Source organism: Carassius carassius, chromosome 4 (assembly GCF_963082965.1).
Source record: "Carassius carassius chromosome 4, fCarCar2.1, whole genome shotgun sequence".
NCBI classification, from domain to species: Eukaryota; Metazoa; Chordata; class Actinopteri; order Cypriniformes; family Cyprinidae; genus Carassius; species Carassius carassius.
Genome location: NC_081758.1, coordinates 5739811 through 5758003, shown reverse-complemented (window position 1 = coordinate 5758003; position 18193 = coordinate 5739811). Strand labels below are relative to the sequence as shown.

At 41.4% G+C, this 18193-nt stretch overlaps 1 protein-coding gene across 4 annotated transcripts in view; it reads right to left on the bottom strand.

Moving 5' to 3' along the window:
* nup214 (nucleoporin 214) overlaps positions 1-18193 on the bottom strand; it is a 48229-nt gene that overhangs the window by 23891 nt on the left and 6145 nt on the right. For 3 of the 4 annotated variants that reach the window (XM_059545438.1, XM_059545448.1, XM_059545419.1), the window contains exons 9-22: positions 17698-17824; positions 16716-16874; positions 15430-15871; positions 15214-15350; positions 14899-14993; positions 14718-14798; positions 14487-14636; positions 13705-13863; positions 13527-13633; positions 13268-13450; positions 12296-12381; positions 12006-12089; positions 7553-7837; positions 7313-7474 (exon numbers count right to left, since the gene is read on the bottom strand). In XM_059545438.1, the coding sequence (XP_059401421.1) occupies positions 7313-7474; positions 7553-7837; positions 12006-12089; positions 12296-12381; positions 13268-13450; positions 13527-13633; positions 13705-13863; positions 14487-14636; positions 14718-14798; positions 14899-14993; positions 15214-15350; positions 15430-15871; positions 16716-16874; positions 17698-17824 (2257 nt within the window). The remainder of the gene's footprint in view (positions 1-7312; positions 7475-7552; positions 7838-12005; positions 12090-12295; positions 12382-13267; positions 13451-13526; positions 13634-13704; positions 13864-14486; positions 14637-14717; positions 14799-14898; positions 14994-15213; positions 15351-15429; positions 15872-16715; positions 16875-17697; positions 17825-18193) is intronic. The other variant, XM_059545428.1, reaches the window with a different exon arrangement.

The window sequence follows — 18193 nt, the reverse complement described above, 5'->3', positions numbered from 1 at the left end:
AAGTCGTGGTATTGAGGGTGGGGAGAGCACTGTACATGCACTTCCCCCACCCACAATTCCTGCGGCCCGAGACTCAAACTCACAACCATTCGATTGCGAGTCCGACTCTCTAACCATAAGGCCACGACTTCCCTAAAGTGTAACCTCGGTTCCCTGAGATGAGTACTGAGTCTTGCTAAACCCGCAAAGCCTGCCAAAGTCCACCAAAATAGGCGGTGCATTCTGGCTATACAAGTGGGCATTCGCCACAGGATTCTTAGGTTACTTCGACTGAGGCAACGAGTCGTGCAGGTACATAGCATGGCTAGCAACGCAGTAACTGAGGTTACGTTAAGTAACAGAGTAAATTCCCTTTCGATACTACACTCGTACTGTGTCTTGCTAGATGCATATGGGACCGTAAAATCATGCTGTGCTAATGTAGTGGAACGTCTAAGATATATCAGGCTTAAGGTTAAGCTTCTTGAGGTTACACTTGGCCTGGTTAAATGTTCCAAAGTACTTCTGTCACTTTGACACCCACAGGCCGAGAAATGACAGGTGAACTGATACCAAAAAGAGCTAGAGCGTGATACGGTCAAGGGCTCTCTGCCAGATGTGTTTATGCAGCGCATGTTGCTTAAGCGGAAAGGACCTCCAGGTTATAAACCTTGCAAATGTGGATGGTGAGGCCCAGCCAGCCGTCTCACAAATATCCACAATGGACACACCACTGTACAATGTCCAAGACGAGGCGATGCCTATTTAAGTGGGCCTGTACTCCAATGGGACATTGAAGGCCAAAGGAAACTATCCATCTGGAGAGTCTTTGCTTCGTAACTGGTAGCCCTTTGGTGCAGTTACTGAAGCAGACAAAGAGTTGCTCTGACTGCCTATAGGTGGCGAAATGCTCAATACAGATTTTCATAGCTCATAGACTGGGCAGAGCAGAGATAGCTCACTGTCCTCTTCAGAGGAAGGAAGTGCAAAGAGCGTAATGATCTGTGCTCTGAACGGAGTGGAGAGCACTTTAGGTACACAACCGTGCCTTTGTTTATACTGGTAGACTGTAGTGGCTCGAGGGCAGGGTCCAGTGCACGGTGGGCAAATCCCATGAAGGGACGGTAGAGGGACGAGGTGGATTCAGCCTCCAAGCACCCCTTAGAAGGTGGATGACTGCGCTGTCTCTGCCCACTCATTGGCCCTCGAAAGGGGCACGAGAAGCCGATATGGCCACCACATAGACTTTGAGCATGGATGTGGAGTGTTCTTTATAGAGCACCTTTTGCTAAAATGACAACACCTGTCAAATCGGAAGTCTGAGGGTCTGTGCTGTGGTTTAGACACCAATCGGAGAAAATAAAGACCACTTTAAGGCATAGAGGAGTCTCGTAGACTGGGCTCTAGCCTCCGAAATTGTGTTTAGAACTCGCTCTGGGAGGCTGGAAGGCTCCTGTTGAGTGGCCAGAGGTACAGGGCCCATAGATTTTGCCATATTGTCCTGTTCACCTGAGAGAGGACATTCCGTCTCAGTGGAACAGGCCAAGGGTCCGCTATCAACAGCTGATTGTTCTGATAACCATGGCTGTTTCTTCCAGAGGGGGGCCACCAGGAGAACCTTGTGTTTCTGTTCCCTTACTCCCCTGGTTACCTGTGGGATCAGTGCAATCGGGAGAAAAGCATAAAGGAGGAGGTTGGGCTAATTGTAGGCCAAACACATCCTTTGATTTTGAGAAATAAATTGGGAAGTTAAGAGTTGTCTTCTGAGGCGAATAGGTCCACCTCAGCCTTGCTGAAGATCTCCCAGATTCTCTGAACCACCTGTGGCTGGAGCTTCCACTTCCCTGAGGGGACATTGCTCCTTGATAACATGTCTGCTCCTTGGTTCAATTTGCCCGGTATATGTGCTGCTCTCAGTGAGTGTAGGTTGAGCTGAGCCCATTCCAGGATGCACTCTATGAGAGTGAAGAGATGCTTTGAGGAGAGGCCTCCATGGTGATTTATGTAGGACACAAGAGGCATAATTGTTCCCAGTAACGATAATCGTTGGCTGGAGAATGAACTTTTGGCAAAATAGAGTCCCAGGCACTACAGGTGGCTTTGAAGGAGGGTCCTGTGTGATATTAATTCTGCCTCTGACTGGGCCAGAAAGAACCAGTCATTGAGGTAATTAAGAATGCAGATTCCCATCAGAGGGGAGAGAGTCAAGTCCATGTACTTTGTAAAAGTGCGGGAGGCCAGAAAGTATGCATCCAACTAACAGAACCAGTCTCAAGTGAATTTGCGCAAGGATCTGTGTTTCAGTGTAGTCATCCTGAATGACCTTTTCATGAGGGTGTGATCCAGGTGTATGAGATCGAGGATGGGCCGGAGGCCAAAATCTGTTTTTGGGGACTAGGAAGTAGCAGCTGCAAATTGGTGTGAATAACCCCATTTTATTGTCTCCAACACCCAGTTTGGCACTACAGGGATGGCCTGTCAGGCCTCAGTCCGTGTGACAAGGGGTTGGATCAAATTGAGAGGCTGGTCGCCGTATGGGGACCCGCAATCAGAAGAGGAAGAAGAAATTTACTTTCCCTGAACATGCTTTTAGAAAATGCCTCACTAGACTTAATGCTCTCATAGCAGTGCAGTCAGCCCATGTGCGAGCTGCCTCAGCGTGGCCCAGAAGAATCCATTTTGAAGTTGTCAGTGATAATCATTAGTGACAGGATTCTCTTTTAATCTGCCTAAAACAAGATTAAACTGCTCGTTATAAGAGCTTTGATGATCTTTATGTGTAAACACTGGCAGATCAAAAATGCTGCACACATTCTATCAAATATTCTTTATTCAAGAAGGCGAGCTGCAAGCAAAGCAGAGTGAGACATGGTTCACTAAGAAGTTCCGGTTAAATCCGGACATCACTAGATGAGACAAAACCAATAAAACATTTGTTGCATCCAGTTGGGACATAATTACAGATTACAATGACGTTACGCATTGCAACGCGTAAACATAAAACCATGTCTGCATTTGTGATCTGAGAAACAACAAACAAGCCTACTCTACACTGCTCAAAACTTGCGTTTGAATCATCATTGGCAAATTATTTAAATATAAATAACGTACTTACAGGTTATGAGATATGTCCTTGCAACGTTTGAACTGACCAACTTTTTTAGAAACAGCTGTTGTGCCACAGATGCATTGCAGGCTACTGGTTCAGGAAACAGTCCTCATCCTCCATAAAATGCGCAGCACACATCTGAATATTTGGGTTGACTGTTCTGGAATGGTGTTGAAATACATCTTAACCACTGATTTCTAGTATCGCTTTTACAACGAAACACACAGCTTCTCCACGACATTGAACCAGCAGCAAAAGCAATAAAAGTGCTAGAAATAGGCTCTTTCAGAATTGCAGGAAGCAGTCAGGGGAAACGGATTAGTAGAACTAGTGATTGTCCGATATAGATTTTTTATTTTTTTATTTATTTATTACCGATACCAATTATTTGCATGTTTATGTGCCCGATAACCGATATGCAGAACGGGTGTTTAAGAGGTTTTTCCACTTCAGTCATCTTTTTTTTGTGTGTTGAAAATATGTCTTTCATGTTAAATTTTTATATTAAAACAATAAAAAACAATTTATAAAAAGCAACAACAACACTAATATTAACAATAAGCTAAATGAATGTAGAATGTCTAATGTTTTCAAATGGAGAAAATAAAGGACAGGAGTCATATCAATTTCATTTTAAACTACCGTTTTAGAAGATAAGCTGTTTAATAGCTACAGTCAAGAATAATTCATTGGATAATGATAATTCACTGAATAATATTCTCTGTAATATTGGAATATAACAAAAATATTGTATTTTATTTCATTTCTCAACTGGAATGCTAGATCAAAATTATTAATAATATTTTGTCGTTCTAGATTATGAAATGCCCGCTGACAGCACGGTTTACCTATGCAATTACAAGAACTATACTCAAACTGTGACTGCTCGTGGCAATAAATAATTTCCAAAGAGTTCCATTTGAGTGATAAGCAATATGAAAGCATCTTCACAAGACTAATGATGGAGAAAATTTACAACAGAGAGAGAATTTAATTTAGCATTTTTTTTCCAACATTCGCGAATTCATGGCTGTATTATTTAACTCGTGCAAAGTTATGTCTTTATTGCGAGAGGATCTTGACGGATTATCTGTGTGACTCTGACTTCGAGACTAACGATGAGCATAGACAACAGAAAAATAATTAAATTCAGTGCTTTTATTTCCAACATGCGCTCATTTATGGCTGCATATTAATCCAGGCAAAATTACGTCTTTATTGGGACAGGACTCGATGGATTATTTACATGACTCCATGAGCTGGTCTCTATTTCTTAGAGCCAAGCTGCATAAACTGCATATCAGGCATTTATGTAATGCTTCTAACTGATGTATAACTGTCTGTTATGTTAAATTAAGTTTACTAACAACAGCAAATCAAGTACTTAGATGCCGTTGTTGTAGTCTCGTCTCCCCTCAGACGCGCTGCAATGGCAATCTTGAGCTCGATTCTCAAAACACCCACAAGATGGCAGCGTTAATCAATGAATCTGATATTACAAAACCAATATGCAATAATGCTAAAATGCTTAAATATCGGTGAACGTATCGGTAAATCGATATATCGGTCAATCTCTAACTAGAACTGCTGTGTCGCTGTAGCGGAGGAGTAGCAGTTCAGCTCTGCTGAGAGGTGAGCAATTTTGGATCAGCAAAGAAACAGTCGACGCTGCAGCAGAAGAAATCGGAGAATCCTGTGGCAAATGCCCGCTTATATAGCCAGACGCCCCACCCATTCTGGCGGGCTTTGGCAGGCATGGCGTCTTCATCGCCATAGGCTCATGCAGCTCCGCTGCCTAGCCACTGGTTGATTTTTTTATACACTGCACAAATCACTGGACGTGCAGTGTTACTGCGTGAATGAAAAAGGCTTCAGTTCAGGAGAAAAAAATACTTTTTCCCATATGCGTCTAGCAAGACGCAGTACGAGTGTAGTACCGAAAGGGAACAGCACATGTCGATTGATGGAAAGTGAAACTCTGATGCGCTCAGAGTGTTTGGCGTGTGAAACTATAAACGTGTTAAATCGCCTCCGATGATTTGTGTTCTTGGATCTGCACTCATTTTTATGTTTGATAAATGAGGCCCACTATATCTAATTCTTATCTAACTTAAAGGGTTAGTTCAGCCAAAAATGAAAATTGTGTCATTAATGACTCACCTTCATGTCATTGTGTAATGTTGTTGTTAGAGTATAAATAATATCTGTAAAATTCTAAAGCTCAAAGTTCAATGCCAAGCGAGATATTTTATTTAACAGAATTCGCCTACATCGAACGACCCATTTGGACTACATCCCTCTAATTCCTGCAGTAATGACGTCACTAGAACCGTTTTTTGACTAACCTCCGCCCACAGGAATACACAAAAAAGGGGGCGTGGTCTTGTTGCGCTCCCACAGAGAAGGAAGAAGAGTTGCGTTTGTAGCGTGTGTTTGTCTCCATGTCGTATAAGCTGTTATTTTCATCTCTGAGTCCAATCACCTTTCTTTGGGCTTCCCAGTGACGCTGTACTTAGAGATCAATGGTTACAATTTATGTTTAACTCGGTTCCCGAAAATTATAATCCACATGTAAAACTATGTGCAGCACATTTTGCTGAGGACAGCTTCCTCAATCTCAATCAGTTTAATGCCGGATTCGCACAAAGATTATTCCTGAAAGATGGAGCAGTTCCCTCTTTGTCTGGAGAAGGCGTTGTTTATGGACCACAACCAGTAAGTGTATTTTATTATTTGGTGCGTTTAACAGTTTCTGTAACTTATTACACAAAGGGCAACGCTGTTTAGCTTTGTTAACTAGATGGTAGAGCTGTGCAAAAAATCGAATGCGATTTTCATGCGCATCTCGTCAGTAAAAACGCTCCTGTGATTATAAGTACATCTCCAGCACGTGCGTTCAGATCAGGATTGTCAGGTTTTCAAAACAAATCCTGCCTACTTGCTTCTCAAAACTAGTCCAAAACTAGCCCAATCGCGTTTCCAGGAGGGCATCGTGCGCTAAGCTGGTGTCGAATCACAACACAGGAACCACTGGCACAATCAGAACTCGTTACGTATTTCTAAAGGAGGGACTTTATAGAACAAGGAAGTCATCAGCCCGTTTTTATAACAGTGAAAACAGCAGTATACAGATAAGTTAATTGTGTGAAAAAGAATGTGTTTTTAACACGCGAAACATGAACAATTTATATTGCACACTGTAAACACAATCAAAGCTTCAACATGAAAAACGTGACCTTTAAGAGATGCACATGGAATATTCACACTTCATGTCACAGCCCTGCACTAAATGAAGTAAAAATATTAACAAGCGATTAACTTAAAAATTAAAAATCCTTAAATAAATCCTCAAAGAAATGGTGAACAGAGACAATGTGCATGTTAATATATAACATTTTAATATTTTTTAAGAAGAGCCTCTTCTGCTCACAAAGGTTGCATTTATTTAATGATAAACAGTAAAAACAGTAAAATTGTGAAATAACAAATTAAAATAACTGTTCTGTATATGAATATACAGAAAAATATTAACAAGCGATTAACTTAAAAATTAAAAAAATTAAAAATCCTTAAATAAATCCTCAAAGAAATGGTGAACAGAGACAATGTGCATGTTAATATATAACATTTTAATATTTTTTTAAGAAGAGCCTCTTCTGCTCACAAAGGTTGCATTTATTTAATGATAAACAGTAAAAACAGTAAAATTGTGAAATAACAAATTAAAATAACTGTTCTGTATATGAATATATTGTTAAATGTAATTTATTGCTGTGATCAAAGCTGAATTTTCAGCATCAGTAACCCAGCCTTCACATGACCCTTCAGAAATCACTCTAATATGCTGATTTGCTGCTCAAGAAACATTTCTGATTATTATAAATGTTGAAAACATTTGTGCTGACAAATATCTGTGTGGAAACGGTGATGCATTTTATTTTTCAGGATTTTTTGAAGAATAGAAATTTCAAAAGAACAGCATTTATGTGAACATACTGTAGGTCTGATGTACAGTGTCTGTCGCCCCCTAGTGTACAGATGAGACTGTTTTCGGCTCAATTAATCTAATAAACATATATCATATCTGATTTAAATGCATCATGATCAAAATATTAGCTCTATGCAGTTTATGTCATAAACCAAAGAGATGTCAAATGTCATTTATTGCTGAAATCAGAGTGTAAATGTGGATTTGCTGTGCTGTGATGGACGGTGTGTTTGTACCTGGTTTCTGGTTGGTCATATGTCTGCTGAGGGCAGCTCTTGCTGCAGCCTGATGGGCGGGGATTGTGGTAGGCGTGCTCTTCTCTGTGGGCGGTGCTCCATGCTTGACTGTTTTTGTGGCTAATGCTGTGCTATCGGCACTGTCCATGTTTATCTTCGGAGCTGCAACACATTCAAGAGACGTTCTAATGACTATTAACATGACTGGCAAAACGTGTTCAGGTGCGTTATGAGCCTCACCCTGGCTGATGATGGGGACGAGGACAGGGCCAGGGCTAGTATGAACTCTGCTGAATGGACTAGGCTGCTTACTGAAGCCCGGCTGTATGGAGGGTGTCCGGACCACCGCGGGGTGTCGCGGGACAGTGGGTGTCAGCAATGGGATAGGCGCAGGCTCATCCTCTTCCTCGGCCACGGCCAGCAGGTCCTCAGGCTCCAGAGACTGAGACAGAGACGAAATGGAGCTCACCTCATCCAGATCTTCATAGAACCGAGGAGACAGGAAGGCTGACTGCGACAGGTTGGCTGAGACACAGTGAGACATAACGAGCTCTTCATTTATCATCACATATGAGACACAGGGGTTTACAGTATGTATAATTTACAATATAATGTCTTATTGGTTGTTTTATATTGGTTAATCCATAAACTTTGCACAAAAAAAACCAATCCTCGATAGTCCACGCTTTTACTGCAATGAAGACTCGTAGAAGGACAAGTAGAATGCAGTTAGAATGACCTAAAATTCAGTAAAACTTTTAAACTGTCTGTTAAGCCTCTCATAAAAAAAAAAAAAAAAAAAACTTGATCCAAGAGAATTAGTTAATTACAGACCAATCTCAAATGTCCCTTTTCTGTCAAAGATAGTAGAAAAGGCAGAATACTCACAACTACATTTCTTCTTAGAGAAAAATGGTATCTGTGAGGATTTCCAGTCAGGATTTAGACCGGATAATAGTTACTCAGAGTAACATTACAGAGAGATTTACAAATGATCTGCTGTTTTATAATCTGATCGTGGTTGTATACATTCATTAGTACTACTGGATCTTAGCGCTGTGTTCGACACTATCGACCACAACGTTCTTTTGAATAGACTAGAAAATGATGTGGGCATAAGCGGAAGTGCATTGGCATGGTTCAAATCATACTTATTTGACTGTCATCAATTCGTAGCAGTGAATGATAAGGTATCATATGAATTACAAGTGCAGTATGGAGTACCACAAGGCTCAGTACTAGGACCTTTGCTTATCACGCTTTACATGTTACCTTTGGGAGATATCATCAGGAAACATGTTAGCTTTCACTGTTACACTGATGATACTCAGGTCTAAACCATTGTTTATCTTAGAGCAACACAGCAGTGTTTTGTTCCTCTATTTATCAGCATTTTTAAACAAATCAATGATTTATTGCTTCGTTCTGGTTGGATCAGCCTTTTGAATAAATCAGTTAAATGAATAATTCAGTGAGTCACTCATTAAGGCATCAATTAATAAAAAAAAATACATATTCAAAATATTTTTAAACCATCAATTTCATATCATTTTTTATGCAATTATAATTTCATTGTAAATACAGCCAAGCACTACTTTAAATATCACTTCTGCAGGGCAAAGTAATTTGTTTGGTAACATCATACCGGGTCTTATTTTTTTTAATTGAATTTGTTGACTAAACTTAAGAATTTGACAAAAGACAATCACATACACCTAATGGGGTTCGAAAAAAAATTCTTTATAAAAATTAAAATATTCCCTGGAAATCAATTTAAGATGGCAAATATCACACTTTAAAAAGTCTGGGTAAAGTCAATTTTGAGAATTGTTTCTAAACACATTATAAATGTTAGAAATGCATTGTTGAAACATGTTACAAAGACTGAACTATGTAGTACTTAATTGTGGAGTTAAACAGTTTTTCACCATTTTTGTGTTCAGGATTTTTTGGGCAGGACTAGTCATTACTCTATGACGAGCATGGCCCCTCTCCTAGCACTATAATAAGAGGCGTGTTAAACTTGAAGCAGCGCTGTGCAGACCTGTGTAGGGATGTGTACCGAAACCCTGTATTAAACTGGCCCCAGGGCTAAATTATGAAAGACCGTAGTATCAGGAAGATCTGCCGCTATCGGTTCTGCTTTCAGTACTGGAGGTAAAAAAAATAATGTACTATGTATTTTTGCTCAATAATGTTATCGTTCACATTTTATCTCACTAAACATTTCCAATGTGCGATCATATTAAGACGTTTGTCTGTGAGATCTGCGAGATCTCATGCGCGCCACGGAGGCTGTCTGTCAGTCACACACACACCACAACGAGCGCGGCGCACACACAGACATAACAGTATGAAAACTCCCGCTTAATAATAAAGAGTGACGATGGCGAAGAGATTTGCTTAATAATGTTATCGTGCACATTTTATCTTACCAAACATTTCTAATTTGCGATATTATTAAGACGTTTGTCTGTGAGATCTGCGAGATCTCTCATGCGCGCCGCGGAGGCTGTTTGTCAGTCACACACACACACCAAGAACGAGCGCGGCGCACACACACACATAAGGGGCCATTCACATATCGCATCTTTTGCACGCTCAAGTTCGTTATTTCCAATGTAGGCGCACGGTCTGCGCGCTCATAATGGAAGTGACGCGCACGCGGTGCGACGAGCTCGTTTTTTCCAGGTGCGTCCGCGTTTTTATCGAGTTAAAAACATCTCAACTTTTCAGAATGCCGCAAGCGCACCACAGGTCATGTAGCTTCCTCACCTTTCCGTAACAACGTTGAAAGCTTAGTGAAGATTAAGGAACAGCTGATAGCTGTATGTGGATTTTTAAATTAATTTAGTAGCAGAGCTACTGCAAGCAGTTTTAAGTGCTGCAAATCCATTTATCCATTGCTGAAATTTCCGCGTCTTCATGGAGAGCGCACATCATGGTTGCTTAGCAACGGCAGACTCCTCAGGAGCGCAAGTGCCCGAAGGCTTCAGGGAAAAAAAATCAGAAAGCAGCGCGCCTAGCGTTTTCCACGCGTTTTTAGCATAGACAGTAAAAGAAATGGACACAGCGACCCCATTGGAACTCAATTGACTCAATTAGTGCTAACTCAATTAGCACTTCTGTTTCTGACGCGCAGACTCAAACTAAGCTTGATGACGTCAGCAACCTGTCTGACAGATGTAAATCTTCTAAGTGGCTGTGCGTGCAAACTGCCATCGTTAATCTTGCAGAGACGGCGAGCTTGAGCGGGGAGTTCTTTGGCGTGAGTGAGCAGGAGTAAGTATTCTGATTAATTATTTTGTATAGTATTTTAAAATGTAACGCCAGTACGCCATATTAAGTTAATTGCCTGCGAGCTTCTCCTCCTGTCTGTACGGTAATTTCTCTACTGTACAACAGAGAGTCGAGTGGTTATGACGCAATCGTTAGCCCTTTTTTTTTTTTTACAAAGACTGTTTCTACGGGGTCATAATGTAACATAGAAGGTAATGGAGCCCTTTATACATTGTTGTGTATCTTTAGAAATAAATAATGGACAAATGGTGTCTTTAAACGCCTCAGATGTAAAGTTATTCGCTGTCAAAGTGATGCCAAAATGAATGCAAAGTCAATGGGATGCTAACGCAAGTGAAGTTCTGCTACAAGATGGCAGCTTGCGGCCGACTTCAACTTCTGGTCGACTTCCTTGCCGCCTGGTTTTTAGACACGATATGTGAACGGCCCCTACAGTACGAAAACTCTCGCTTAATACAAAGAGTGACGATGGCGGAGACAGTAAAACGTTCCAAAGTGTGGTTATATTTCACTAGAGTTGATGCAGACAACGCTGGTTGTCATAAGATCAACAAAATTTTTGCATGTAAGGGCGGAAACACAATCAATCTGTCAAAGCATCTTTCAAAAGTGCATTATGTGCAGACAGAGAAATGCAAAGTTTTCGACTGCCTAACACAACACAAAGTACCTATAAAAATACCGTTAAAGTACCGGACCGTTAAGCAGTATCGGTAAGAGTAGTAATACCGTTAAAACCTTAACGATACCCATCCCTAGACCTGTGTGACATCAAAATACAATGAGAGCTATAGAGAGCAGATGGCTCCTTGCTTTTGAATCACTTTCGCAGTACATCGTTCTGCTCAGCACTGCTTCAAGTCGAACGCACCTAGTATAACTGGTGCATGACCATAAGTGCGTCACCCGCTCAATTTTGGGTTACGGTCATTACCGTTGGTTACAGCTTGTTCTACTTATTTAAATTTATTTGCATTTGAAATCTGAGAGAGATTTTTCCTGTGAGTGGGCGTGGTTTCAGCGCTGCCAGCGGACACACCCCCAGCATTTGAGAGCAGAGAATACTGCTTGTTTTTTCAAGGGTGGTTAACAACTCATTTTACTGTGGTGTGAAATACTCAGAATACATATTTAATATTACTTTACATGGACTTTGATGAAAACGTTTGTCACTGCTGTGAACGAACCATGCACAGAATCTAAACAATATTAAAAGCCTGTCCACAACAGGCCTAAAAGAACCAAGATACCAGCACAAAAACTCACTCAGCAAATTAATGTCTTACTGTTACTGACAAAAGCACAAAAAATATTGAGACATCATTCTTTTGTTATCAATATTACACACCTCTACACACGTGCACACAATCACAACCACACACAGGTGACGTACCTGGAGCTGTCGAGTGCACCGGTGGAGTCTGCCGCTTTGACAGGAAGTTCCTCAGCTGAGACTGTTTGGCTGGGGTCATTTTAGCTGCACACACAAACACACACACACAGTGACATCAATAAGGGCAATGACAGATGCGTCCAGATCAACAACTCACTGTAGCTCATCTGTGAGCAGAAGCATACGGAGTCAGGTGGCATGAACAATTCAGACTGTACTGCTGGACATGAGATGATGGACTGAACAGTGGTGGACAGCTCATGCATGACAAGAACAACAAAAGCCCTTACGTAGTGATTTGGCAGGAACTTTAGGTGCTGTTTCCAGACTGGCCTTCAGAAGAGAATCCTTCAAACTCTCCAGTTCACTGTCCAGACTGTAAAACACACAGAACATGTGAATCTTGTGTGAACTTCTGAGAGTTTCATCCTGAGACAGTACGACACGCCAAAAACACACCGCGCTCCACTGAGACGCTCTTTTTCAGCATGGGCTCCAGACTTATTTCAGCCCTTCAGTAGAGATTGACGATTACCAATTAATCAGCACTGACAGTTACATTGTAGGGGTAGTAAAGCCACCTTTCCACTATATCTCCGATAAATGACAGGCCAAGAGTCATTCATTTCCAATGCAGAGTAGTACGGCTTCAGATTCAATTTGATCTTTGGATGCATTGAAATTAGGGCTGTCAATCGATTATTGTGACATGGTATCACTTTTTTTACCACTATATGTATACATTAGCTTTCTCATTTCTCGAGCACAACGTGCAGAAACAGCTGGCTCTCTTAATTTCTTACACTTGCTATCAAAAGGCTTGCCGTCTCTCCCCATTTCTTCTATCCAAGCCCAGCAACATTTATTTATTAATTAGGACATCTTCCCCATGAATCATAAACTTACTCTCCATCCTGTAAACTATGTTTGCTTGCTACTCTCAAACATGACTTCTCTGCTCCGGCATCCGTGCCTAGTAAAATTAGGCCTGCCAAGCAATTAAAGTTTTTAACATAATTAAATAATGTGTCTAATTAACTGCAAATTAATCGGACATCAATTTTAGCAAAAAAAAAACAAAATTACATCATATCGAAAGCCCTGATAAAATGAATATATTCGTGTTATTACAAGGCCGTGATGAGTGCTGTTAGACCGCTGAGGCAAACAAGCCCATAAAATATAATTAATAAATATAATTAATTAATAAAATAAGCATTAATAGCTAAATCCACTACTGGTGGATCATCATGTGCTCTCACCTCTGTCCTGAGGATGTGGAGGGCGTCTGGCTGGTGAAGCTCCACACTGACGTCCCTCTGTAGAGCCTCAGCTTGTGCAGGTCACTCTCCAGACGGTCCAGGCGCTGCTTCTGCTGGTTGATGATGTCCAGGTTATTGGTCAGTGCTGCAAACAGAGCCTCTCTTTCTGGGGCAATCATGTGCCTGGGGGAGCAAACACTGAAGCTCAGTCGTACAGATGAACAGATAATAAATAAAGCACAATGTCACAGATGCTCACCTCTGTTTCTTCTTCTTCTTCTCCAAGTGTTTCTCCCACTCTACGTCCAAAACGGCATTCACGTCCTCCATGGTGAACTTCACATACTGGTACAAGTGGCGAATTTCCTGTGGAAAAAACACAGTTTTAGTACGTTATCACTTCATATGATGATCAAGCTATCAGAGGTGGACGAGACCTTGAGCTGCTCCTCTCGCCGAGGGTCTAGTGGTTTCTTGTAGAGCAGCTGGAGGTAGTCTTTGTCTCGGTTTAGTTCTCTCTGAGCTCGCGCCTCCTCTGCTCCAGCGAAACCCTCCAGCAGGCTGGTCTTCAGCATACTGATGTCCCCATGAAGAGACTACGTTCAACAGTTCAATAAATAAATCAGTTTAAGAGGGGAAATATTCCCCATTATTGGTTCAATAAAATTCTGTCACTAAAGTGAACTAACCACCACAGAATACGAAGAAAAATATGAAAAAGATCTGGATGTCAGCTGATAAAACAGGCCTGAAACAGGCAATACCAGAGCAAAAATACACTTTCACAATTTGATAAAGCAATATTGTTATTTTGCTTCTAGTTTGACATGCTGTGCCAAAGCAATGGTGCAAAACACAACATTAGAGACCTTTTTTGTTATAATGAGAAGTGTAAAAATACTTCTATCTCATTATGAAACCGTGGCCAGGCAGATTAGACTACGATGGGTACCACGACAACCTAGATAATGAATGGGAAACACTGCTTTACCTGCTCGGAGTCTGAGCCATTTCTAACTCAGATGTTTCATGATGTAAGGCTGTCTTTACATGATGAATAGTCTCATTGGTTGGTTGTGATCATCTAATTGTATTATGTTTTTTTTAAAAAAACATAATACAATTTTGTGAGACTTTTAATTCACTGGATTATCAAAAATAGAAGACAATAAGAAGAACTCTCTAAAAATCTCATACCAGCCCTAGGTGCAGGTAGTACCTCTGTGGTGTCTCTGATCTCCAGTGTGAAGGCGTGTACGTTCTCCGAGTCTTTCCTCAGGTCTCTCATGTCAACGTTGCTGCCCACCCTGAAATCAGCATTTCTGCAGCGAGTCTTCAGATCGTCCAGCTCCTTCTCAAAGTGTCCGATCTGAGCAGAGGACAGAGCAGGCACTCAATCAGCATCAGTATAACAGCTCATCGGATGTAAAACGTGATTTTTGGGCTCTACCTCCTCCAGTATTCCAGTCATGACGGGGTCCGAGTCTTTCTTCTGCTGCAGGTGTTTCTCCATTGCTTTCACAGACACGGCCTACCACAAAACACATGGAAACACACTTCAGATCAGTCTGTGCAGGACACAGGTGACTGGACCTTTCTGATGGTGGTTCATCAGTTCTTCAGTGCTGTACCTGTGCAGACGGAGCGCTGGACGCAGGAGGAGCGAGTGCGGCTGGTTTTAGCGGAGCTCCTGGAGGAGCGCTGATTTGAGCAGACCGAGACAACACTACAACAAAAACATCTCACACTTTAATACTGCATCTCTGATCACTGTAGGGACCTAAAGCGTCCAAACAATGATCCTAAATGTGTACATACGACGATTAATGAATTTCTCTCAAATACAAGATCAATGTGAACAAATCCATCAAGTCCACCAATAGAATTTCCACAAATACCCCTTCATGGGAAGGTCTGGACGCAGAGTCAGTGAGGTAAGCATGTACCTGCAGGGGCGGCTGGTTTGAGCACTGCTGTCGTCGGGCCACTGACCTCCACTGCTACGGGTTTGGGCGTGGAGGTCAAAGAAAACGGCTGGGCAGTAGATGTGACTGATGCCAGAGAGTCCACCTCCAGAAACCTGCTACAAAACAAGCCAAACCCTCAACTGCTGATCATTCAGGATTATCCAAATAACATAATATCTGAGATCACACGCTCACCTGTCAGTGAGGTTCATCCTGACAGCAGGTGTAGCAGGCTCCACCGGCGCTTTGGGACCGCTGATGACGGGAGACATGGCAGACGGACGCTTAGGAGGAATGGCCGTTGGAGCACTGCTGACCTCCTTTGGCGCGAAGGAGGAAGTTAAGGAGAAGGCAGGAGCATTGGAAGAGGGTTTGGGAGCACTGAAGGAGAAACCAGCCGCGGTGGAGCCCAGCGAGAAGCCAGAGGTACTGTTAGAGTTTGGAGCAGGAAGAGAGAAGGAGAAATTTGTGGAAGACACTGAGGTAGGCAGGGCCGAGGAGGTGGCAGCAGTGGCTGCTGGGGGCGGGGCTGTGAAGGATAAGGTGGCTGGGAGCAGGGCTGTGCCAAAAGATGCTGGGACAGATGGGAAGATGGAGGACGCTGCAAAGTCGGGAGCAGAAGAGAACGAAGATGACTCTGAAACAAAGTGTGTTAGAACACAACAAAGTCACCGGACTGCAAACCCTGCATCTTCAATCACTTCTAATTCATGATTCATCTGTTTTAGTCAATAATAGATTTAAAATGCTACAACGGAATTAAATTTGACTTCATCAAAGCAGCTGTAGGTTTGACTGGCATAGTAAAAGCCCCAATATACTTCAAGAGGAATCAAAGAATGAACTGGTTTCAAACATTTCAAACAAAATCAGTTTCACCTTCAAACTACCCTTGATCTGTGGCAGTTATGCAATAGGTAGAAATAACGAAACCGCATGCCATCGCTCCCGGACCAGAGATGGGAGCACGTGCCTTTCTGAACGCTGCCTTTCCTTTACAATTCCCCAGCACAAAGAGCACACCAGATCCCCTGTATATTTTGGACACTATTTCCCCTCTGAACACTTTATTCACATTTTGGACCTTTTATGTTTTATTTTCTGTTTAATAAAAGCCTCTCCGAGGCCTGACGCCACACCCACTGTGTCTGTATTTGGCTCCTCCCGCCACAGTGCTATATAAACCTGACTGGAGCAATGAATTCACAGCTGGAGCAAACATATCCATGTCACTATGATTAGATGCTTTCTTAACTGCTGTTTTCTCACCATTGTCATTTTGTTGTGTGTTTGTTACTGAGATATTCACATATCACATATTTACATTTACATCAAAATGTGTCGAGATGTTTGCTAACATTATACCGCTGCAAAGGTATTTCCAACTTTTTATACTGGAAAGCGGAGAACAAAGTATGCTGTGAGATATATTGGGTGCTTGAAATATTGATGGCGAGCGAGTCTCATGGCTGTGGACTTACTAGCAGCAGGCGCTCTCTCGCCGTCCTCAGGCAGCGGGACGGCAGCTACGGTCAGCTGTCTGACCCCTGGGTTGAGGTTCAGTAAAGAGAAGGGACACAGAACTCCATCTGTAGACAGCAGCATCAGTGTCGGCGCCGGAGGCAACCTCTTTTCATCAGCTGAGGACGCAAGAAGAGATTTTACAACAAACAAACAAACAAACAAGCAGTAGCTGTGACAACATGTTTACAAATCAGGGTTCATGAGTTGGTGAAGAGCCAAAAAGTATTTAAATCGAATACAACTTATTTAAAAAACAAACAAACAGGGATGCATAATTAATTAAAACTGAGACAGTGATATTAACAATTTGCAATAATTAAATCATGTTTAAATAGATTTATAGTCAGTTGTGCTGTGTATTTAAGGTATGTTTGAAAGCGACATGAGTTTAATGCGCATTTGAAAACGCAATTCTTGCAAAGTTCAGTTAATTTACATTCACATAATTTCTGGCATTTTTGTGCACAGAATTTTACACCATTTCATCAATATATTCTTCCAAAAAAAGGTTCAAGATTTGACATTAAAAGTTAAGTGTTTGAACATTTGCAATTGAACATTTTAAGACAAATACTTGTATTTTAACATATTTAGTTGTTCCTTGTAAAGAGTGATCAAGTGTACTTAAAGTTTTTCTTAAAACGAACTATTTCTATTAACAGTAGTCTTTGTTCTTTGTGTCTATATGTCTCTGCAGCAGCAATATAAATGTCATATCAGTTCAAACAGACATCTAGAAGTTTATTTTAAAGTGCAAGGTATTTCAAATGTGTAAAAGCTCTCTAGAACATAATTTCTTATTTAAGTGTGTCTTATTGAATAATAAAAAAATTCCATGCACACCCGCTTCACACATAAAGGAATAATGTAAGCAAATAAGTGGTGACGTGTGCTCACTGCTCAGTCACAAAAACAATCTACCATCACAGGAGCTCTTACACAGGTGTATGTCCTCCTGGCTGGTGTAATCGATGGCCATGCCCACAGGAAGTGTGTCCTCACTGTTCTCTGTGACAGGAAGCTCCGCTCGACTGGCATCTTCCAGCAACCACAGCTCCCAGTTCACCTGCAACACATCAGACCTCTGTGACTAACACTTCTAACCTGTGTTATTTTACGAACACTGAGATACTATTACTACAATTTAATGTAAATACTTTTTTTAAATGCATTTTTTTAAAATTGTTTCAATATTTCTGGGTGAACTATCCCTTTAAGTTAAAGGTCACGTTTTTTGTGTTTTTTGAAGCTTTAATTGTGTTTACAATGTGCAATATAATATGTGTTCATGTTTCGCGTGTTAAAAAAACCCCCCCAGTATTTTTCACACAATCCACTTATCTGTATACCACTAGGGCTGCACGATATTGGGGAAAAATGACATTGCGATATTTTATTTTTCTGCGATATATATTGCGATATTTTTTCTTACAAA